Genomic DNA, 25519 nt, shown 5'->3' on the forward strand with positions numbered 1-25519 from the left:
GAAGTTTTCTTAGAAAAGATCAATGGAATGGTCTTCTGTTTCCTTTTCTAACTCACTTTACAGATGAGGAAACTAAGGTAAACTGGATTAAGTGACTTGCCCAGGATCACAGAGATCTGTCTGGCCAGATTTGAACTCAAAAAGAGGAGTCTTGCTGACTCCAGGCTTGGTACTCTCTACTGTACCAACTAGATGTCTCAATTCAGGGCTGATGTTTAATTAAAGTTAGGCATGATTGTATGGATTTAAACGTTAGTGACAGGAAGTAACATGATGCTTTTAACATAATTATGGAGATGAGGAAGAAGTCAAGGGTCTTGAGGAAAGCATAAGGAATCCATTGACAACTATTATATTGTCAGGTATCTATGGGATATCTATTTGAATATATGCCAGCAACAGAACTGTGGGACCAGAGTTCAAAAGATATTTATTTTAAGGTCATTTACTTCAAGATCATTGTTAATTCAGTAGGGACTGATATCACCAATAGAGAAGCTATCGAGAAAAATACAGGGCCCAGGACAGAGCCCTGGAGTATTTCCACACATAGAAAGTGACATATAGGGTGATGATATAGCAATTGACTTTGAAAATGAGCAACCATGTAAGTCTGGATGTGTCACCAAAGGAAACTAAGAGAGTACCCTATGAAAGAGTAATGTCATGAAAACCCAGATAGGAGAATAGTTAAGAGACATCATCATCATCATCATCAGTATAAAATGCTTTAGAAAATCAAGTAGGATGAAAACTGAGACAAGACTATTGTATTTATTTCATGGGTAATTTGACAGAAACAGTTTCTTTTTAGTGATTGATGAGGTCAGAAGCCAGTTAAGAAGGGTGTTGACAAGTAAATGGAATGTGAGAAAGTTCAAGCTACAAATGGGGACAGGAATCATTTTAGAGATAGCCTGGCATAATCATTCGAAAACTGGTTTCAGAATCATGAAAACGTTAGGTTAAAGTCCTGCCTCTATATCATACATTTGTTATGTGACACTGGACAATTTATCTAAACTTTAAGTGCCCTCCAGTTCATTGGTAAAGACTATAAATTACCAAAACTGACAATTAATAAAGCTCACCTTCATTAGAAGAGAGTTTCCAAACTGATAATTATCTATGCTCATGAAGTAACAGGATTGCCACCCACCTCCCCCTAATGTCCCATGGTGACATTTGGACATTTTGAAAATCAGTCCTTGAACATCTTCAAAACTTTTTCTTCTAGAATAGTCCTCTGTCTGTACTTGTTCTGGGTAAGCAGTTCTTGCTCTTATTTATGTTAGTATAATTTCCATTTTATTGAACAGAATATTTTTGGAATCTAAATCTGGTGCCTTTATTTTCAGTAATGGAGAAAATTGTGATGGAAATATCGATAGTTATCTTCTATTGTTTTGGTGTTTTCCTTTTAGTTTTATCTTTAAGTACTCTTAAAATGATCAAATCATTATTTTTGCAATCATTATTACTCTACCCTCTATTATTGGTAGCTACTGCTTATCATGTTACACTGATTCCATCAAGAAAAATTATATTTTATATGTTGGTATAATTTTAAATAATAATAATAATAATATTCTGACATTTTTGCAATCCATATTCTCTCCCTCCTTTTTTCTCCTCACTTCTCAAGATGACAGGCAATATGACATAGGTTATACATGTGATATAGTGCAATATTTATTTCCATGTTTGTCATGTTGTGAAAGAAGACCTATATCACTTATGCAAGAAAAACACTCGTAGAGGAGATAAGGTGAAAAATGCTATACTTCAATCTGCATTCAGGTTCCATGAGTTCCTCCTGTGATGGTGCAGAGCTTTTTTCTCATCACTAGTTTCTTGGAGTTAATTGTCTTGGATCTTTGGATTGTGATAATAAAGTTATTCACAGTTGATCACATTATTTCATATTCCAAACAAGTTTTGCCTGACATTTCTTTCTACTTAGCAAGGAAATAGAATTATTTTCACTATTTTTTAAACTTCAGAGGAAATATTGAAGGTATGTGGTCATTTCTGCTCATTTGTTCATTTCCCATTTTTATTAGCAACACAACAATAATTAAGTATTATATTTTAGTGAATTTTAATCTTAACTCATATATTGTCATGTTTATTCTAAGCTCTGATTTGGTATTCCAGTTGTCCAATTATACTATACATAGGAGATTTGGACACCAATAATAATGTTTTTTATGTGTATTCTGATGTAATCAATTTCATGGTTTAAAATATTATTTGGAACTTCCTGTGTTTATCAATTTCTGACTCTCATCTTAAAGAAAGCATTGATCATATAAAGCTGTGAACCTCCTGAGTAGATTATAAGCATTTAGTCTTTATTGTTTCTCAACCATTAGCCACATAAATTCTAATTAGCCAGGCTTTGTAATTTTAAGCCCACTGAGACAGGTTTATGTTTATGCATATTATAGAAAAAATGTTATAAAGAATTCTCAGAATGGAACAAAGAGATTAAAAGCTCTGAATTTCTTGTGATAGTTGCCTGCTTTTAAAACAAGTTCTTTTGGGAGTTTGTTGCTGGTAGTTAAGTGGAACAAGAATGACAAGAAATAAGATTGCATGATCAAATATAATGCTCATTTATTGGTCTTCAAAATTTAAAGATTCTGTATAAGGGGATATTTATTTTGAGAAAACTTCATTGAATATTATACATCTCAGGCTAATTTAAATCAAATGAAAAATAATTTTAAGTGCTAAGGTATCCAAGTAATTCTGTAGGACATAATGGATACAAAGAGGAGTAAAAAATGTCCCATATATTCAAGAAGCTTGCAGTTTAGTTAGTAAGTTAAAGCAAGTACATTAAAATTATGATAGAAAATAGTGTCTGATTAGTATATTGAGAAATATAAATGAGGTTTCTCTAGTCATCTGAAGAGGGAGAGCTTATTTCTCTCAAAGAATTAAGGCTTACCTCTGTGGAGGAAGGTAATGAGATGGGCCTTAAAAGAAATATTAAAAGACAGGAAAAAAGAATAATAGTGTGACATACCAGCTGTCATTATGGACAACTTTATTCTAATGGAATATACCTGAATCATTAGTGTTAATGCTGTTTCTGATTTTCATCCTTGGGTCCTGAGCACTGAACACAGTGTCATTGTTTTTGTTTTTTCAGTCATATCTGACTCTTTGTGACCCTATTTAAGGGAATTGCCATTATTGGCAATGGCATTAAAGTGGCTGTTTTCTTCTCCAACTCATTTTATAGATGAGGAAACTAAGGCAAAGAGAGTTAAGTGATTGGCCCAGGGTCACAAACTAAGTATGTTAGGCTGGATTTTAATTCAAGTTTTCCTGACCCCAGGCCTGGAACAGTATCTACTGTGTCTCCTAGCTACAACTTTTATATGTAGTAGGTCCTTACAAAATGTTTGTTGAATTAAGTTGAATGACAAGTTTGAAGGACCATAGAGTGATATAAAACTAGCCCTAGAAGAGACTTTAAAAATTATTTCATAGAAAATGAAAATAATACCCTGAGAAATTCAGAAACTTGACTAAGGTCAGAATAAGTAAATGTTATAGACTAACATAAACCCAGGTCTATTGAATGGAATTTTCATTTTTTTCTGCTATTAAGGTTGGGGCCATATTGGGAAGGAACCTTAATTTTATTTTTAATGATGTTTGAACTTTATTTCAATGGGTTGAGAATTGCCTATATATTACTTTACAATTGATAGTATAATTATTGTTCATTAATTCTCAACCCATTGAAATCTAAATTCTCATTCCTCTACCCAGTTGAAATTGTGGCAAAGATTATCCAAAATTTGTTGCTAATTTCAGAGGCCTTTTCCAGTTAATATTCTTCTTGATCTTTGTAGTATTTGACATTGTTGATAACTCTTTCCTTCTATATATTCTCTCATCACTTTGCATTATATTATTTCTCTCTTTAATTGTCCTTTTGTAGTCTCATTTGCTGCTTCATTATTTTTCTGAATTACCTTCTCTCTGTGTTTTCTCATTTGGTGATCTCTTCTGTTTCCATGGTTTCACTTATTCTTTCAAGAAATTCACACATATATTTAGAATCTTAATCTGACTTTGAATATCCAATCCTGAATCTCCAAAACTCTGCAAGCTCTCTCAACCTAATGGTTTGAGATGCTGACAAAACAATTTTCAAGGCTGAATTAATCATATTTATCTCAAACTTGCCCCTCTTCCAAACTTCTGGTTTCTATTCTGAACACTGCCATCCATTTAGACATCCAGCTCTACAACCTTGCCGTCATCCTTGAGTCTTTCACCCTTCTCTTCTTCACATCCCTAACCAATTAGCTGTTAAATCTACCTCCACAGCATTTCACACTTCTCTTCATTGGATCATATGAAAAATAAATTAAGAGCCAGAAGAGACTGTGGAGCTTGTCTAATTCTTTAATTCTGTAGACCATAATCTTAGACCCAGAGAGGGGAGGGAAAGGAGGGAATAAGAATTTATATAGTGTATAAAGTGCATATTATGTATTAGGCACTGGGCTGTGGGTGTATGTGTTTAATACAATATTTTCTTATTTCCTCCTATGATGAAATACCTAGTTCATATATGTTGATGTTCATCACATAATTCATCACAACAATGTAAGAGAGGTATTATTAGTATCCCCATGTTATAGCTGTTGATTCTCAGGCAGGCAGAAGTTAAGTGACTTTTGCAGAGTTACATGGCAAGTAAATGTCAGAAGCCAAATTTGAACTTGATTGTCTCTGACTGCAGGCCCACTGTATTACCTAGTTTCCCCTGGTCAATGATTTACCGAATGTGACACATATAATAAATAGTGGAGCTGTAATTTAAACCCTGTTCCTTTAATGCCAAATAAAATGCTCTTTCCACTGGCTTATCCTTCTCTCCACATTCATGGCCAATTTACTAATTTTCTCAGCCTGTAGGCCCAACCATTTCTAATTATTTTTTACCATTGTCATTCTTCTTAAGGTAAAGATCCAATTCTATTCAAAATATTTCACTGGATCCCTATTGTCTTAGGATAAAATACAGACTATTTGGTCCTTTCCATAATTGACTCCAATCAACCATTTCTGTCTTGTTTTGCTCTATTTCCCTTCCTGTTCTCAATAATCTAGTGAAACTGTTTTCTGAAATCTGTTTCATCTCCAATTCCCATGTAATTTCCCAAGCCATTCTCTATATCTCCAATCCACACTTTTCTCTTGCTTTGGGCTTTGGATCAGGTATAATATGCTCATTGAATATTTCTCTACTCATATTGTCTTCAATCTGGAAGTTTTCTGGTACACTATATATGATCTGTCCATCCTTTGGAACATCTCCTATAGAGAAGATAATTTTTTTCTTTGTATTCTTAATACCTAGTGCAATATTTTTTACCTAGCACATAATTTATGCTTGTTGCAGAGAAGCAGTATTACTTGCTAGATAATGATCTCACTTCAAAATCAGGATCACCTGGGTTCAAGCCCTATTTTCTATAGAATTATTATAAGTCCTGGGGAAACTTACTTAACTTTTAAATGTTCTTGTTATTCAGTCATTTTCAGTTATGTTTGATTCTTTGTTTTCTTGGGTTCTGGGGTTTTCCTGCCAAAGATACTGGAGTGGATTGCTATTTTCTTATTTGTTTTCTATTATGAACCTCTCATTGGAGTGCATGAACTTTGTCAACTATTTGTAATTTTTATATGAAGCCAAATAAATAATTAGATCAAAGTCCTTTTGTTTTATACCTTTGGAGCATGTTAGATCAAAGTGGCCAAATTTGATACATTTTGATGGTGATATTTTGGGGCAATTAAATTTGGCAACTGGATGACCACAATGAAAACAAATCTGCCTTCCCTTTTCTATAGCATACATTTAAACTCACTAGGACAAGGGATGCTAAATCACGGATGAGAACAAATGATATTTTAACTCTAACCTATCTTATATTCTGCTGGATCTACTTCTGAATAGTGTGTGGAATGGGTAGTTAAAGTCTTTATAGGTAGTCAGTGTAAAGAGGTAATGAAGGATCTAGAAATGTGAATTGCCAGCTATCAATATTCAAATTCTAGGTTATAGAAAGAGGGAAAAGTGTGGTATGTATGTCTGAGACATCAGAAATGGACTTCAGGATCATAACTGCATGTAATTAGAGTTTGAAGTTATCTCAGAGGTCCTTTAGTCCACCACCTCATTCATTTTACAGAAGATGAAATGATGCCTAGATATTTTAAGTGATTTGCTCAAGGCCACACAGTGGTCTAGGTTCACACCAAGAGATTCAACTAGTGGGCTTAATGATTTCCAAAGAATGTAGAAAATTCATTGGACTAAAGGTACTTGCTATGGAGCAAGTAAGCACTTTTGTTTAAGGGATATTTAGAATTTTCTATTTTTTTTAACCTGCCTCCATATCAAGGGCAAAGAGATTGCATCTGGTTCCAATAATCCAACTTTTCTAGCTTAATCTCACATATAAACTTTTCTATCAATCCTAATAAAACCCTCTCGCACCCCAACCCCTAGAAATTTATGATTTTGATACACTGGATGATCATACTAATAAGAGTTTTAAACAAATCTTTCCCTATAACTATAATTCTATTTCTTTTTCTCTTCCCCACTGACCAAATTGAATCATTCTTTCACTATATGCCATATTATGATACCCTGTAAAAATGATCCTTTCCTCCTTATGAGACATCAGAGCTCCTTATTCTTCCCTTTCTTGTGTGCATATTATGTATTTGTTGCAGTTATTTGAATCAATTTCATCTCGTCTCCCCTACTAAATTGTAATCTCCTTTCAGGGTAGACACTACATCTTCTTTATTCATGTTTTCTTTAGTATTTAACATAACGAATCTTTCAAAAACAAAATGTTGAATGAATATTTGTTGAATGAATTCATAGTTTTCATAACATTTTAACCTATCATCTTGACTAAGATTTAATTAATTGTTCCTCAATACCATTTATATTCTGAATCAATAATTTTTATTAATGTATCTACATATCCAGAAAATAAATTGCTTCAACTTCAGCTTTTTTACATGATTGCTAAATGTCATATTTCTTTTGAAATAGTACACTTTGAAAAGCTATATTAAGCTTATATGGTAATACAACATATATGTGTTGTTGTTATTGTTTTGTTCAGTCATTTCAATTATATATGATCCCTCATTAAGTGATTTGGGGTTTTCTTGGCAAAAATACAAGAGTGGCTTACCATTTCCTTCTCTAGCCTGTTTTATAGATAAAGAAATCGAGGCAAGCAGGGTTATATGACGTTTGCAGTGCCATACAGTATATAAGTATCTGAGTCTGGATTTGAACTCAGGTATTACTGACTCCAGGCCCAATGCTCTATCCACTGTGCTAACTGCCTGTGTTTTATATATGGTATTATGGATTCATTATATTTAGAACCACTATCTTCTGAAAACATATTTGCCCTAAATAGTGGACTTAGTTCTGGATTGATAGCCTTGAAATTTGTCCCCTCTTTCTATCACATAGAAATTTTATCTCCTCTGGCAACTAACTTAAGCCTCATGAGTCTTAGTTTTCTCATTTGAAAATTGGGGATATTAGCATCCATAAAGAGATGTTGTAAAAATCAAATGAATTAATATATATTATGTATTTTGAAAACTATAAAGACTAGGTAATTATGAGCTATTTAAAAATCAAATTCACTGAGGGAAAATAAGTTTAAATTTTACTGTTTTCAAAATCTTTTGAGAGGTATGTAGAGCTAAGACAAAGAACTAGAAAGACTTCTTACTACTATCATCAAGTTGTGTGTCTTTGGTCAACATAGTTTTTGAGTGTCATTATCCTCATTTATAAAATGATTATAATACTACTACTTTCCTCAAAGGGTTACGAGCCTCAAATTTGAAAATAAAAAAAATTGAAAGGTAACATAGCAACATATTCAAGGAAAATAACTGTAGTAGGATTTAATAGCTTTCAAATTATTAATAGTTCAATACTAGAAAACCCAAAAAAAAAGAATGTACTTTGGGGAGAAGTTGTGATAAGTCATGGTGGGATATCTTTGAAGTTTTCCATCAGAAGGGGGGGAAGAATAGATGATGACTTTGGACAAGAAATGTGATGAAAGATGCATAATGACATGAGTCATTTTATATATTTGCACTTTTGTTTAGCCATCTAAAAAATGGAGATAATAAAATATACAAACAAATGGGGCTTTTAAAGTACTTTAAACTCCAAAGATGAAGCATATTGTTGAATATTTTTTTCTTAAAGCAGTTACCACAGAAAAGGAGTAGCTTGGATATTGATAGATTGACTTTTCAGCCTAACCATTCAGAAAATTTCTCAAAAAACTTCAAAATATATTAGGTATCTTTCCAAAGAATACAAGTATTTTTTTCCAAAATAAGCAAATACAAAAAAAGCAAAAAGAAACTTATATAATTTGAGCAGAATGACTTTTGAAAAGAAAAAAAAACTTAATGATAATTTTGGTTTTTAAGCAGAGTTTTTGAAAACACAATGAAATATGTTACAAAGAGAGCCAGTTAATCCTTGTCTTCCTTTGAAAGAAAAAACACAGAACATTCTCACAATATTACTTGTGGTTTTAGCCTCTTTCCCCTCTGATTTACTGATATAAATAAAATTGATTGTGTTGTGGGGTATTTAATGGCACATGGTGCCATATGGAGTAAGGACCATAATATAAAATATCTGGGTTATAAATAGAAGGAACTCAACATATACTTCAGCTCAGGAATCACTAACATTATATGATATTTTCATTGCCTGGTTAGACAAATATTGTAGTTTGATACAAAGTGAATCAGTGAACATGCATTTATTGAGTTTTTCCCTACTATGTGCCAGCAGTTATATTAGACACTAGTGATAGAGAGGAGGAAAATGAAACCAGTTTCTACCATCAACAACTTATGTATGGGAGAAACATTTTTCATTGTTGTCTGTTGAACTCAAATAGAACCAAAATGACAGCACAATCTTAGGGCCAATTTATAGTGTGTTCAAATGTGACTCATCAGACCAATTTGACATCAGAAGATTCTACGACAGGTTGGACACAAATAGTCAATATGAACATTTGGAATAGACATGTCTCTAAATTTGTCCATTTCATATTCCTTTTACACCACTATTTCTTTTTGCTTTGCTGATAGAGCACAGTGCCTTCTCTGAGATGGGTATTCCATGCTGAAAAATTCTGTGGCAGTGACTCCCATATCTCATAATTGATATCAAAGTTCTTCAGAGAGACTTTATGAATGTCCTTCTATGGGGCAGCTGAGGGGCTCAGTGGATTGAGAGCCAGACCAAGAGATAGGAAGTCCTGGGTTTAAATCTGGACTCAGACACTTTGTATTCCTGTCTGTGTGACCCTGGGCAAGTCACTTAACCCCCACTGCCTAGCCCTTACCACTCTAATGCCTTGGAACCAATACATAGTATTGATTCTGAGATAGAAGGTAAGATTTTTTTAAAGAATATCCTTGTATTGATGGCATCAGAAAATAAACACAAGTTGGTTATAGTGACAAGGAGTAAACTGGAGTATCAGAAAAAGCCTCATATGAGAGGTGATTCAGCTTTAAAGGAAACAGAGAGTTCTGGGGTCTCCACAAGAGCTAAAGTGACTTACGTATGTGAAAGTAAGATTGTGCAAAAGCCTGGAGAGAGGATATGAAATAGCACGGAGGATAGGTTAAGGTGAACAGCTTAACTGGACCATAGAGTGTCAAAAAGGAGTAAATAACCTTGAATAAACAAAGCAAAACAAAAATATATTTATATATAGTCTTGTTACAGCAATTCTATAGGATAGGTCTGCACTCTAGGTAGAATGCAAAAATTGTTCTACTGCATTGGAGAATTATATAACCTGTGTCTGAGCTTCAGAGATTTTTGCTTTTTCTTTAAAATGTACCATTTGTTCTAAATATATATTATGAAGACTTTGGGGATTAAAATTTGTTGTACAAAGTGAATGAACAATGTAAAACTTGATCTAACTTGCTTTTCATTATTGTGCTTGTTCTGTTTGGTACCATAAAACTTTAAATAACAAAAAATTCATTTTCTCTATTTTAGTGAATCAGAGGTCAGAGAGTCCAATTCCATACATAATACATTCATGAAAATATTCTGTTTCTTGTATATTAATTTTATGTTATTTTAAAATATTTAATATTCAATTTATTTTTATTATTAATCATTATTAACTAAATTATCAATTTAATTAATAACTTAATTAATTAATTAATAATTAGTAAATAAAATATTTAAAATTTAAAATTTTGTTTTATCTTCTTAGCCCCAATAAAGGTCTTATGTTGTGTTAAAAGTACTGATTTAGTTTTGGAACACCTGAACTTGGGCAAGTTGTTTCACCATTATGAACAGTTTTCTCTAATGTAAATTAAGAGCAAAAATGAACAAGTTCTTTTTAAAGGTCAGATCCAGTTGGAAATCTATAGACAATGATTACATTTGGCTAGATTGGACTCTGGTAAACTTAAAGCATCTCATGTCATATATTTCCATATTCTTTCTCATATTAGAGATGAATGAAATTATAGTGTGACATGAAGAAAGCCAGAAAGGTAGTGAGCATGAGAGATGGGATTGGATCCCAGCCTCCCTGACTCCTGAACCAGGGTTCTTTTTACTATATCATGTATTGTCATAAGAGCTCTAGATGATACAAAAATTACTAAAGATTCTGACTCTAAGAACTGACAGTTTATTAGGGAGGACATACACTAACCAGAAAATAGTTGAAGACCATATATGGAGTACAACATAGAACAATGTAGATTCTAAGAAAAATAAAAGTTTAGAGAAGGCAAAAGTAAATGGAAGTTTGAATAATTTTGGTGAAAGCTTGTTGAAAAACATTGTCTGGATATGGAAGGATGAGTAGGGTTGACTAAGGAAAGAGAAGGATATAACAGGAATCTGAACAGATTAGAGCATATGGAGAATACATTTAGCAAATACTTCTACTACTAATAATAATATTGAAAAAGCACTTGAAAGTTTGCTAAGTGATTTACAAATACTATCTTATTTGATCCTCAAAACAACCCTAGGAAGTAGGTACTAACATTATGGCATTTTACAAATGAGGAAAAGGAGACAGATAATAGTTAAATGACTTGCCTAGGGTCACATAGTTAGCAATTATATGAGGCTAAATTTGAATTCAGGCCTTCCCATCTTAGGCTTAGTACTCTATGCTTTATACCACATAACTTTTAATTATGGGAAAAAGTTTAGATCTGTTACAGTAACTAACAGGAACTTGTTATAGTTTTGTTTTGTTTTTTTCAGAAGAGTGATGTTTTAGTTAGAAGTAGTGTTTTAGCAAGTTAAACTAGCAGTAAATATTCAAGATGACTTGGAAAAGAAAGACTAGGGAAAAGGAAATGAGATGTGTTTATGATTGGTACATGAGGTGACGAATATCTTGATTAGAATGATGGCAATGAGATTTATGATTATCGCAAAAGTACCAGGCTTACAACCATTAAATATATATATATATGTATATACATATATACATATATATACACATATACATATATCATCCCTGTCCTCTTTTTCTGACTAATATTTCCCTCAGTATTTTGCCAAGTTGGGTTGATTTCATTTATGTAATATGTCATACATACCCTCTCCTTTCTTTTTTTTTTTCTTGTTTACACCTGGTTTATTTTTTGATTATTTGACTAACTTAATGCAGAGTCCAGATAAACTTCAGTCATATATAAATGAGGAAACTGAATCCAGGGGAAAAAAAAGGCTTTCTTTTTACCCCTAAAGCATACATAGTGGCACTCAAGCCTAGAGTTTAGGTCTTTTGGCTCTCAGTCAGTACTTTGCATAGTATGCTATTAGGTTAGGCCACCCAGCAAAAATCTTTCCTGGATTAGAAAAAGATGGATAATCAGATGTTGACGTTGTTGTTTATGATGATGTTGATGTAGAAGATATTGTTGATGATGATGAAGATGCTGATGTTGATCATGATGATGATGTTTTTGATAATGATGTTGATGTTGTTGATAATGTTGATGTTGTCGATGATGATGATGATGATGATATTGATGATGTTGATGTGGATTATGTTACTGATGTTGCTGATGTTGCTGATGTTGAGGATGTTGATGAATTTGATCATGACATTCATGATGATGCTCATGATGATGTTGATGAGAATTGAATTTGGAGTTGGAGGTTTTCCTTCCATTTGAACATTTCTGACCCTTCCCACTGTAATGATTATAATTTTCTTGGAGACTGTCTACAATCTCTTTCACTCTTCTAGTGTAATGGTCTTCTCCTCCATTCCCCCATGCACCTCTTTATCAAATATAAAATTATCCCATTTTATTTCCATATAGTGGAACCTCATCAAGGAAATTAAATGAATGATAGCATCTTTTAATCCTCAATCATATCCCAATAGTTCCTTCTTTGGCTGTGGATACCATTTTTAAAAATCATAAATCCCTTGGTATTATCTTAGAACCTTATTTTACTCAATAGTTTGGTCCTCCAAGTTAATCATAGTACAGTATTTCTGTTACTATATATACTATATTCCTGGTTCTGCTCACTTCACTTTACATCAGATCATATGAATTTCTCTAGGTTTTTCTGAATTCATCCTGTTCATCATTTCTCATCATGTAATAGTTTTCCATTACAACCATATATCACAGCTTGTTCAGCCATTCCTCTGTTGATGGACACCCCCTTGGTTTCCAATACTTTACCATGCCAAAAAGGTCTGCTACAATACTTTATGTGAAACTAAGTATTTTTAAATTTAAAATATCTTATTTTAGTGACTATTATTAGTTATTGTTATTGAAAATCAAATATATAAATTTTACATTCTGTAGCTAAATGTAAGTTAATGTGATTAATTCACAAACTCATACGATTTTTCATCATCCTTGGCCAGTATTTTCACAAATTCATGCTCTTACCAGTTGGAATTAGTGATAGAATGAATTTTAAAATGCAACTCCATCATTACAACCAATAAAGCATATTAAAAGAGACATTATGATACTGTATTATATTAGAGATAGAACCTACTAGAACCCATAGTGTCAGTAAGCCCTGGTTTTAAGTCATGCTTTTGATATGTATATAAGAACAGTGCGACTTGTGCATGTAATTTAACTATTCCGTACCTCAGGAAATTATCTAAAACTAGAGATTACATGGAAGGTCATGATATTAATTTGTAAAGAAAATTTTATTTGTAAATTATGTAAGTTCACAAAATCATAGATATGATTTTTAAAAGGAAATAAAAACACAATTCTTTGCATTATCATTCCCTGATTTGTGTGTGTGTGTGTGTGTGTGTGTGTGTGTGTGTGTGTGTAGTAGAATTTTTTTAGGCTGATTCTTTTATACTTCTGTTCTATGTAATAAATGTCCCCAAAGTCTTAGTACAATTTTGTGCTTAAGCAGTTTAAAAGTTTACTAATTCTTTTGGAACACCCTTTAAAATCTTACCTTTTTAACATCTTTAATGGCACAATGATTAATAGTCCTTTTGAATCACAAAATATTTTGTTATATCATCTATTTCTTCAAGAAAGTATAGTAATTAGCCCCAATCATTGAATATAATGAATATTGATTTCGATTATGCCATACTTCTGATTCATATATCATAGTTGTGTGACCTAGTCGAGTAACTTAACTACTAGTCAGGTAGAGTTGACATTATGCAAATACTTTTGTAAGCATAGATTAGATGTACTTGAAAAATATTTTGAACAGGATTTTAATGATCAGATCTTTGATTATTACTTGTATCAGGGTATGTGACCTTGAAAGTCACATACAAAATTCTTGGGGGTTTCTGATTCAGAAGAGGGAAAGGAAAAAAAGATAACAAATGGGTTATTTTCTTCCATTCTTATAACCCACAATACTTGTTAAGCATAAATTCCCTGGAACATATGATCATTATATCATTCTAAAGAATCTCTCATAATGTAGAAGAGAAAAATGTAGCTTGAAAGAATCTGGGTCTATTGGAAATGCTGCTGTCCTATGAGACATAATAACAGGGCCTAACTACCTTGACAAGTATGTTTTAAGCAATTATGACTGGATGGTAGTTCCCAGAAGGCAAGGATCATTTCTTATAATAATATGAAATGCCTTCAATGTTTAGCATAGTATTATCAACAAATAGGTACTCAACAAACATTTAATGAATGACTAAATATGGTATAGTTATAATTAGAAAATTCTCAGAGGAATTAAACATATTTAAATATTTTGCAAATTCTTAAAATAAAAAAAAATCATCCTATCATTTTAAAGGATACATACCAACTTTCTATGTCATTTTCTGGCTACCATATGAATAACTGCTTGAGGGGTATGTTTAAACTATTTTTTCATGGTATTATAATATTAAGGCCATTCAATTTGCTTTTGAAATGTAGTTTGTATTTTATTGAGTCCCAGAATATTTCAATGGTATGTGGAAAGCAGAAAGTGAGCCAAGGAATTAGATAATAATATTTTGATTCCTCCATATACAATTCTGTTGAGCTTGATTTTCATTATAACTTTATATTTGTATTTACTGCTTTGAATGTGCTTTGCAAAGCTTGCTGGTTCCACTCTCCCCCTCTTTAGGAATATGATAATACATCCAACTATGGCCCGAATTGGTTCGTTATCAATATTTTTTTTTATTCTCCAAAAGGAAATTGTCTTTCTAAGAACTGATATGTCATTTCATCAACTGGCTGGGATTAATGTTAAAAATAGTTTATGATACATTCTTGAGTAAAATTATAGTTATTATAAGTGGAATAAGGATTGATTAAGGATAAATTCAAAAGATTAAAGATCCAAAACTGGAAGAGATCTCAAAGAACATATAGTACTACCCCGCCATTTCACAAATGAGGAAACTGGGACTCAGTATGATTAAGTGATTATGTTTTCACCAGTAAGGTTTGAACCCAGGTTCTATGAATTCTTTTCATTGTACCACTCCAACTCTTAAATTAATTGTCCAGGAACATACCTTTCATTTTAGTGGTTTGGGATTCAGAAGGTTAAGTGTAGGATTTTGATTTTAGAAATTCTCATTTTTACAACATATATAAAAAATTCTTAAAGATAATTTTTTCTTCACTGAATGAAAATGAAATAGGAATACCAATAAACTGTCAAACTGTGAGGAAAATAAAATATAAGACATATAATTCTTCTGTTTTAAAAATATTTGGGCAATGTAACTACATTAAATAAGAAAGACTATTTTCCAAAATCCCAAGAGTTTAACAAGCTTTTCGTATATTGATAACAAGAGAAATAGTATTTAAACTTGTATTCTAAGAGTGGGAAAAAAAAAAACCTCAGGGGTGTGATATATTTCATTTTTTAGAAGCTGAGAATGAATGACAGTTTGATGAAAGGTCAAGATCCTCCAGGTTAACTAGGAGGAAGGAAGATAATTTTGTATATTTGCTACCAGTGGAAAGACAAGGGGTTAATATTATTATACCACTCCCAATGGCAACATCAAGGAGAGAGAGATATTAGGATGCAAATATTTATACTTGCTAAAAATCTCGAGTACAAAATATGATAGCATATACCTGTAATCCCTTCTACTGAGGAGGCTGAGGCTGATGCATCGCTTGAGCTTGGGAATTCTGAACTGTAGTGAGCCTAAAAAGGCCAGTGGGTATCATGCCAATTCTGACAACAGTATTAGGAGCTCTTTGTAGTGGGAGCCACTAGGATGTCTAAAGCAGGATAAACTGGCCTAGCTCAGAAATGGAACATGTCAAACATACTGTATCAATCAGTTCTTGGATCAGCCCATCAATTACTGTTAAATTTTGAGCTCTGGTGACAAAAGGTGATAACCTCAATACCAAGAAACAGACAAAAATGCTTCAAGTATTGGGGTGAAACAGAATATGTTATCAGTGTGATGATTTTTTTCATTGAACAATAATAGTCCAGAAGAATTCAAAGGTGAAACTAGGATGTTTAATAAAATGGGTATTTAGATGTTAAAATTGAAAGCAGATCTTTGAAGTTTTTCAATGTGCAGATTAGATGCAAGAAGTTTACTTGTTAGCAAAAAAAGAATCTGAGCAGAAATAGGAAAAAATGAACAAATTATTATCACATGGTCATTGGGCATATCCTTTGTATGTAGTACTTGATAAAAGGAATAGAAGGAATTAATAATGAAATAATCCCAAGAAGTATTTAATCTAATATGGTCAACAGAAATATAGACACATGTTTAATAAACTTTCTAAAAATAAAAGGAACGATATCTTTAGAAATTTGCAAGAGTCCTATCAATGTAATACAAAGAGTTTTATAGTCAGAGGAATAAAGGTTCAAATCCAGAATCAGCTACTGTCTAACCTTGTGATTTCACGCAAGTCACGTAATTTCAGAGGACTTCAGTTTTGTACGTTTTTTAAATGAGTGGGCTTGACTATATGATCTCTGTGTTCCTCACAAGTTTCCAAAATCCTTTGAATCCTTTCTAAATTGTTATTCCTTAGCTGAGTGATCCTAACTTCCCTTACCTTTTCTTCTATTTTTCCCATTTCCTCAGACCAGGAGTTAAGTGAGAGATTGCAAAAGAGTTGAAATCAGATGTGGGAAGAGAGAGACTTGTAATAAGGAGAAAGCAGAAGGGAAGGGCTTGAAATTGGAGTTGAGATCAGTAGTGGTGCTGAAGTATTTTCACAAACCCATTCCACATAACACAGGTGATGAAATGATTGATATTTTGACTTTCTTCTCCCTTGGTTTAGTTGGGAACTGTAGAAAGTAATTTAATCTGCTTTGAGATTTCCAAGGTTTAATGTTGATGATGAAAAGTCACTCTTGGAAGGAAAGTTTAGTTATAAAAGCATTTGGTTATAAGATAAAGGTATTTTAGCAAATTTAAGAAAAAACCTTAGAGTTTAGATTTAAATTTAATTGATTTAACCATGAGATAGGTTTTTGTATGCATTCCATATATTATATGAGTATGGTCCAATCTTCTTCTGAAGTAAATAATAGTCAAAAGGGTGTTTTTTTCCATAATGAATGTTATTTAATTACAGATAGAAATCATATAGATATTTTATCAGCTTTAACATAAATCAGATAAGACTTTTACTTATTTTACTTTGGCAAGAAATGTAATTTTATAGAATGTGATCACATTATGTGGATGGTGATTTGGGAGGTTATAAAATAACTATAGAACAACCATATGAATGAATTGACATTTACTTCTTTCCTGTCATCTGAGCAACCAAATTTTGGTCTCTAAACTTACAATGATAGATCATCTAATTTGAAGGCAATTGATATTTTAATTTGAGGAGTCAGTAGATCATAGAATTTAGAGATAGAAGGGATTTTAGAGGTCATCTACTCCATTCCCCTCAATATTTTAGGTGAGGACATGTATCTAGAGGCAGGTAATGCTTTATTTAAAGTCATCTGCCTAGGGAGGCAATGTGAAATCCGTGTTTTATGATTTCAAATTCTTTCTCCAATATTGCACTGAGTAATACATATATATTTTTTTCAACGAATTTCATTCAGGTCTTAAAATTTAGAACTTTACACTAGATATCATTTGAGGAATCATTTTATGACTTATCTATAAACTAATCTCAGGTGTTTAAAAATATATTTTGCATGCTTTGATTTCTGCCTAAATCAGATATAGTTGGAACAAAAGGAAATTTGATGCTAATTAAAGCAAAGAGAATATGAATATATGTATGTCTGTGGATGTGTGTGTAATTCCTGAGAATGAATATTAATATTCAATTCCTTCTTTTCTTCAGAAGTATAGATTTTTGCATTTTGCGAATGTTCAGTTTTTAATTCCTTTAACCTTTTTCATTATAATCAATATTTTGATTCATTTGGGAGACAAGCATTTATTTTACAAATATTTATTGAACATATGTATTGACTGGGTACTTAGTGGGGTACAAAAGTGAATAAAACATACCTTTTTTTCCCCTGACAAAGTAACTCGTGAATATTAAGTTGATTCTTGCTTATTTACCAATTGATTATCTTTTAAAAAAATATTCTGAATGGTTGTTTCAATTGCATTTATTTTTGTTTCTCTACAGGTTAAAGAGTGGCTTTGTTTAAACTGTCAGATGCAAAGAGCACTGGGTGGTGATTTGGCTCCTGTTCCACCAGCTCCTCAGCAGAAACAGAAGATTAGCCCAGCAGTTTCTGCAACTTCAGTGACTAAACCAGCCCCTCCATCCCAGCAGACTTCCCTGAAGAAAGATGTTACCCCTAAACCAGATCTTTCAAAGCCCCCTGAGATTAAAAAGCCACCTTCCCTCACCAAACAACCATCAATCCCAGGCTCTCCTCCAGCAAAAGCCAAGCAGCCTTCCCCTAGAGAGTCTGTAACCCAGCCAACCCCTCACCCAGAGCCTTCTCTCAAATCTGAACAAGCCAAGGCACCAGTGGCTGACGATAAATCCAAACAGCCAAAGATACAGAAGCCTACAGCAGATGTTGTGGCTTCCTCATTAGCTGCAGTGAAACCTGATCTCCCAGGCTCCAAAATACAATCCCAGGTTCAGGAGAAAACAGCACAGCCTCCTAAAACAGATTCTGCCAAATCAACACAAATTACCCTACCAGTAGGGGATAAAGAAGTCCCACCTGCTTCTAAAGGCCCATCACATACTACATCTGATTCCAAGCTCACATCACAACCTGGGATGTTTTCAGAGAGTAAAAGTCAAAAACAAGTTGATCCAGTTCAAAAGAAGGAAGACCCTAAGAAAGCACAAACCAAAATGAGCCCCAAGCCAGATGCCAAGCAAATGCCAAAAGGATCTCCTATCCTCCCAGGCACAAAGCCTAGTCCTGGACAACCTACACCAATACCCCCACAGCCCCCAAAGACTCAAGAGCAGTCAAGACGTTTCAGTCTTAATCTGGGAAGTATCACGGATGCCCCCAAATCACAACCCACTACTCCCCAAGAGACAGTGACTGGGAAGCTATTTGGATTTGGAGCATCTATCTTTAGCCAGGCATCAAATTTAATTTCCACAGCTGGCCAAGCAGGAACTCAAGCACAAGGTATGCCAGCGGCTCCAACCAAACAACCCCCTCCTTCTTCACATCCACCTGTGTCTCAGGTACCACCTAAGCCCACCAGTCAAGCTCCACAAACAATTCCTAAAACCCCACCTATTAAAAAGGACACAAAAGCTCCAATTGCTGAAAAAATTGAGGTGCCTAAAATTGAACAGGTTGCCCCAGTTAAAGGCACTGAATCAGAAAAAAAGCCTCTTCCCACAAAGGATAGCAAACCTCAAGTAGTAGAACCACAAAAGGCTGCTGGCCCTCCTGAATCAGAAAAGTCCACCAAGCCAAAATCAACTTGCCCTCTTTGCAAAACTGACCTAAATGTGGGCTCTAAGGATCCTCCCAACTTTGATACTTGTACAGAATGCAAGAATATGGTGTGCAATCTCTGTGGATTTAACCCAACACCACACTTAACAGAGGTAGGAAATGCCATTTACATTATTTTTTGAATCTTGAGATATCTTGATCAATGTTATGAAATGAGAAAATTATTTTTTTGTTCAGGAAAACAAAATTAATTGTGCTTGAACTCTAATTGTTTAATTGCTTATGAAATCATGTTAGATATTGGTTTAGTTTACCTTTTTGTAGGTTCACATATTAGGTTAAAGAAAAAAAGGAAATATTGGAAATTTACATAAATAAGGGCTCCTTAGTCCTTTGGAATTACAGATTTATGGCTTAAGTACATATATCATTTGTTATTTAGGTACCTATTTTATGACTATGTCATTATTGCTTGTCTGGAAGTCTTTTGTTTAATCTAAACTTCAATTGGTGAGAGTCTACACCAATGTAAAATCCATTGTATATCAATTTTCATTTCTAAAGGAAGGTCAAGAAACCTTGAAAAATCTAATTAGAATTATTGTAGATCGAGGTGAAAGTGGTCAGATTATTACTTAAGTTTTACTTTCAGAAGTTTTTTGTTACTGGCATTGAAATGTACTTTCAAGATAATATCAAAATATAAAAAAGAAATAGATAACTAATCCTGGACTTAAAAAAAATTATGGTCTTTTCAGTAAAACAGGAATCTTAGATATAATACAGAAACATGAAAATGACCAAAGAATACTGAATAAATAATTCAATTACTAGAAAAGATCTGTAATGTTTGGCATGGAGTGCTGGATAGAGTTAATAAAATGGTTGGATATATGCAAAGAGGGGTGTTAATGGGGGCAGCTAAGTGGCTAAGTGGATTGAGAGCCAGGCCTAGAGATGGGAGGTCCTAGGTTCAAATTTGACCTCAGATACTTCCTAGCTGTGTGACCCTGGGCAAATAATTTAATTCCCATTGCCTAGCCCTTACCGCTCTTCTGCCTCGGGTAGAGGTTTAAAATAAAATAAGAGGGGTGTTAGCATTTTTAACCAAGAGTGACAAAAGTGTATGCCAAGAATTTTCTACATCTAACTCATTAAACAAATTTGAAATAGTACTTAAAATGTTCTCTCTAATAACTTTGTTATATAAATTTTAAAAGCATCTATGCATTATCATTACACTCAAGTATTCCTTGTTCTCTGATCCTTTGGAATTTAAATCTTAAGGTTAACTATCATAATTAATAAATGATGATGTTTGATTGTTTGCTGTTCAATATTTAATGAACTCTTTTCATGTGGAAAAAGTGAACATAAATATTATCAAGTAGAAACTAAAAATTGTCATTGATTTCTGACTGGTAGTAACTTTGACCTAACATAAAATATTATAAATAGGTTGATTTACTTTTATCTGAATTTATATCAGATTTTAAATATTGAGATGAATGTCTATTTTATATATATATAAATATGTATCTATAAAGTTCTTTTCATCTCATCATTTAGAGGTAATTTTTTCATAATTTATACAGATTTTTTGGAATTTTTATTCTTAAAAAATAATTTTATAATATTATAGTATTTTAACACTTTATTCATTATATAACAGCTTTAAGGAAATGATACAAGGCAAGTTTCTTAAATATTTAAAAAGAAACAGTAATATTAAGGAATATACAGGAAAATACTCGGGGAGACTATATGCTTTTACATGTTAGAAGCCATTAGAGACACTAATAAGAGTTTAGCTACAGACACTTCTGAATACAGAGAGTTGAAATTAAAATGATTTTTCATAGTTCTCATTCTATATTCACCTTAAGACTACAGGGCAATATTTCCCAAAATTCCAACAAAAATCTCTTGCTTCTTTAAGTAGGAGACTGTATCTGACAGCCCAGAGATATTCTTTTCCTTTATTCCTAAAGGTGACAACATGACTTTCTGGGAGAACCAATTCTATAGAATTCATGAAAATATAGTAGTAAAAGCAGAATACACCTAAAATTAATTCATCATCATGGCCCTTTTCAAATAAAAGAGTGATAAGAGCTAGGAACTTGGGGTTGAGTGACTTGCTCAGGGTCACATATCTATAATTTAAAATGGAACCTCCCTAGGACTAGCTCTCTATGCACTGAGTTATCTAACTGCCCCTCCATTGTGTTTTAATTGCAGTGTACTATATTTCATTATGAATTTCATCCTTTCTTATAGACTACAACAAAATTATAGGCTATCATAACTAGGAATATAAAAATATGTTTTATTGCTCATATTTAAATTGATCTTAAGTCCTTAAGGAATAATGAAGGATATGTTTTGGCTGAAGTTTCAATCTGTTAAGAAGTGAGCTTCTCTAGAAATCCAGAGTCACAATGTTTAATGCTGTTGTGTGAAAAATTTGAAACAAACTTATTGTGATAGATGTCTCTCTTTTTGTTTATATCCTTTTGGTTGTATTTTTATGTTCATAGCATATGGGTGTAGGATAAAATGATGTTGCTGGCTATTAATCTTTTGTAAGATTTTGTAAGAACTTAGACCTATGGTGCTCTTGAAAATATAGTAAATGATGGAGCCTGGCTAGATATGAATGGGCATGTCCTACCATTTTAATTAGGAAAAATTATGTTATTTACAAGTAAACATTTAATGTAACATTGTTGGTAATCTTGAGGACTTGGTTTCTCTGTGTTGGCCAATGATAATAATGATCAACTATTACCTCTTCAGCCTACACTTAAAGTGTTGAATGATCCCAATGGCAAAATTTCTAGCTTTTCTTTAAAAAAAAATATATATATATATAACATATACATAATATATATTATTCAGGTCCTCCATACCCCTCCACAACATAGAATGAATCACCCAGAAAAATATATAGATTATGTCTTTCATGTTTACACTTCTCACTTTATTTTCTGGAGGTGGCAATTCGCCAATTATTCATCAAGTATTGAGTCTATAGTTGTATATAATGTTCTTTTGTTCTACTCAGTTTCCTCTTCATTATCTCTTCTAGTTCCTTAGGAGTTTTATTTTAAATTACTCGGTTTATTGTTTCTTATGGCACAGTATATTTCCATCACAATCATATACCTCAATTTGTTTAGATATTCCACAACTGATGGATGTTCTCTTAATTTCCATTTTTGGCAAGACAAAAGGACCTGCTAACAATATTGTGGAATATATGCGTTCTTTTCCTTTCCCCCAATCTCCTTGGGAAATAGATCCAACAATGATATTGCTGAGTCAAAGAGTATATAATTTTATACCTCTCTGGGCCCAATTTCAAATTGCTCTACAAAATGTTTGAATCTGTAAACAGCTCCACTAACAGTGTACTACTGAGCCCATTTTTCCATATTTCTTCCAAGGTTTGTGATCCTGCCTTTTTAAAAATCATTTTAGCCAAACTACAGGGTGTGGGATGATAATTCAAAATTGTTTTTGCATTTTCCTAAACAATAATAACTTAGAACATTTTGGGATATCTATATATGGAATTAATTCCTTCACCCCAAAATTTCTATTCATATCTTTTGCCCTTTTATCAATTTGGAGATGGTTCTCATTCCCATAAATTTGATCTATATACATTTTAGATATGCGACTTCTAATTGAGAGGCTGTGAATGAATTTTCCCACAATTGTGTACTTTCCTTCTAATCTTGGCAATATTTATTTTATTATACAAAAACTTTTCAATTTGATATACTCAAAATCATCCATTTTGCATCTCACAATCTTTGCCATCTCTTCTTTACTCATAGATTTCTTTCCTATCCATAAGTCTGAAAAGTAATATGCTCCTCATTCTTAAATTTGGTTATATCTCCTTTTATGTATACAGTTTAATCTTAGTGAATAGTGTAATATATTTGTCTATATGTAGTTTGTGCCAGACTACTTTCCAGTTTTTACCAAGTAATAATTTTTTATCTCATTCACCTAGCTCATTTTTATCATATGTAAACATATGTATGTTTCTATATGTATATATATACCAGAATATATTAATAGAATCTTTTAATAATCATTTTTGATATTTTGTAATCCATATTCTCTTCCTCCCTTCAACCTTCTTCCCTCCCCAAGAAGGCAGATAATATGATATAGGTTATATGTGTATTATAATGCATATTTTCATGCCCATTATGTTGTGAAAGAAGTCATATTTTACTTACACTAGTAAAATTTTATGGAGAAAATAAAGTAAAAAATGGTATGTTACAATTTGCATTCAGACTCTATCTGTTCCTCCTATGGTGGCAAATATCCTTTTTTTTTTTCATCGTGAGTCTTTTGGTGTCCTGAATTCTTGCCTTTTTCATAATAGTTAAATCATTTATGATCATCATTCATTATTTTTGTTATTGTATACAACATTCTTTTGATTCTGCTCATTTCACTTAGTATCACTTCATGTTCATTTGTTTGTTTTTGTTGATTATCTTGTCATTTCTTATGGTGCAGTAGTATCCCATTGCAAGCATATACCACAATATGTTCAGCAATTTTCCAAGTGATGGACATCCCTTTAGTTTTTAGGTCTTTGGCATCACAAGAAAAGCTGCTTTAATATTTTATATAGGTAGGCTATTTCCCCCTAATTTTAATTTCTTTGGGATATAGATGTCTTAATGGTATTGCTGAGTCAAAAGAAATACAGAGTTTTATGGACTTTTGGTCATTATTCTAGATTGTTTTCTAGTTCCATCAACATTGTATTAGTGTCCAGATTTTTCCACTTCCCCTCCAACATTTATCATTTTCATTTTTGTCATGTTAGTTTGGTGGGTGTGAGGTGGAACCACATAGTAGTTTTAATTTGCACTTATATAATTAATAGTGATTTGGAACATTTTTCTTATGACTAAAATATTTTTAATTTCTTCATCTGATATTTGCCTGTTTTTATCCTTTGATCCATTGTCAACTGGGAAATGTTTGGGGTTCTTATAATATCTATAAATTTGAGAAATGAAGCCTTTATTAGAGGGTCTTGCTATAAAGATTCATTATTTTTTCCATTTTGTTGTTTTCCTTTTTAATCTTGGTTGCATTGCTTTTGTTTGTATAGAATTTTTTAAAATTTAATGTATTAAGAGCTATCTATTAATGTCTCTATATCTTGTTTTGACTTAAATTCTTCCCTCATCCATAGGTCTAAAGATAAACTTTTTTGTGCTCCCTTAATTTGTTTATGGTATCAGCTTTTATTTTTAAACTATGTATCTCTTTTTGACTTTACCTTCCTATATGGCATGAGGTGTTGATCTGTTCCTTATTTCAGACATACTATTTTTCAATTTTTCCAGCAGTTTTTTTTTCCAAATAGTGAATTTATTTTCCAATGCTTAGATTTGGGGGTTTGTTAAACACCAAGTTACCATGGTCATTTACCATTGTATGTTTTCTGTTTAATCTATTTCAAAGGTCCCCCACTCTATTTCTTAGTTATTATCATCTAACTAATAATGTAATCAGTTTAACCCCATTGTTTTCCTTAATTACATTAAAGCATCTTGAATATCCTTTGTGCCATTAGTACCTTAAGTGTTTTAGTTATCACTTTTCCAAGCAAAGGATCTGATCAGTTTAACCTCATTTCCCCCCTTGATTACTTTAAATATATTAAGTCCTTTTGGTATCTCTTTTACTATAAAAATCTTACCTATCATAGTTACCACTTTCCCAGGCAGAGATGTGATTAAAATAACCCCACTGATTTCCTTAAGTTTTTTTCTTTTTAACTTTATATGCTTCTTTTGAGTGTCATATTTGATCACTGAATTTTCTTTTTAGCTCTGGTTTCTTTTTCAAGAATGCCTAGAATTCTTCTCTTTCTTTAAATATCTATTTTTCCCATGGAATATTATGCTCAGTTTAACTGGGGTTGATGATTTTTGGTTATAGGCCTATATCATTTACCTTATGGAATACCATATTCCATGCCTTCCCATT

At 32.5% G+C, this 25519-nt stretch overlaps 1 protein-coding gene across 5 annotated transcripts in view; it reads left to right on the plus strand.

The window, feature by feature from the left end:
- PCLO (piccolo presynaptic cytomatrix protein) overlaps positions 1–25519 on the plus strand; it is a 623741-nt gene that overhangs the window by 15310 nt on the left and 582912 nt on the right. For all 5 annotated transcript variants that reach the window (XM_056799474.1, XM_056799475.1, XM_007504012.3 and 2 more), the window contains exon 3: positions 18223–19632. In XM_056799474.1, the coding sequence (XP_056655452.1) occupies positions 18223–19632 (1410 nt within the window). The remainder of the gene's footprint in view (positions 1–18222; positions 19633–25519) is intronic.

The sequence above is a fragment of the Monodelphis domestica genome, chromosome 5 (assembly GCF_027887165.1).
Source record: "Monodelphis domestica isolate mMonDom1 chromosome 5, mMonDom1.pri, whole genome shotgun sequence".
NCBI classification, from domain to species: domain Eukaryota; kingdom Metazoa; phylum Chordata; class Mammalia; order Didelphimorphia; family Didelphidae; genus Monodelphis; species Monodelphis domestica.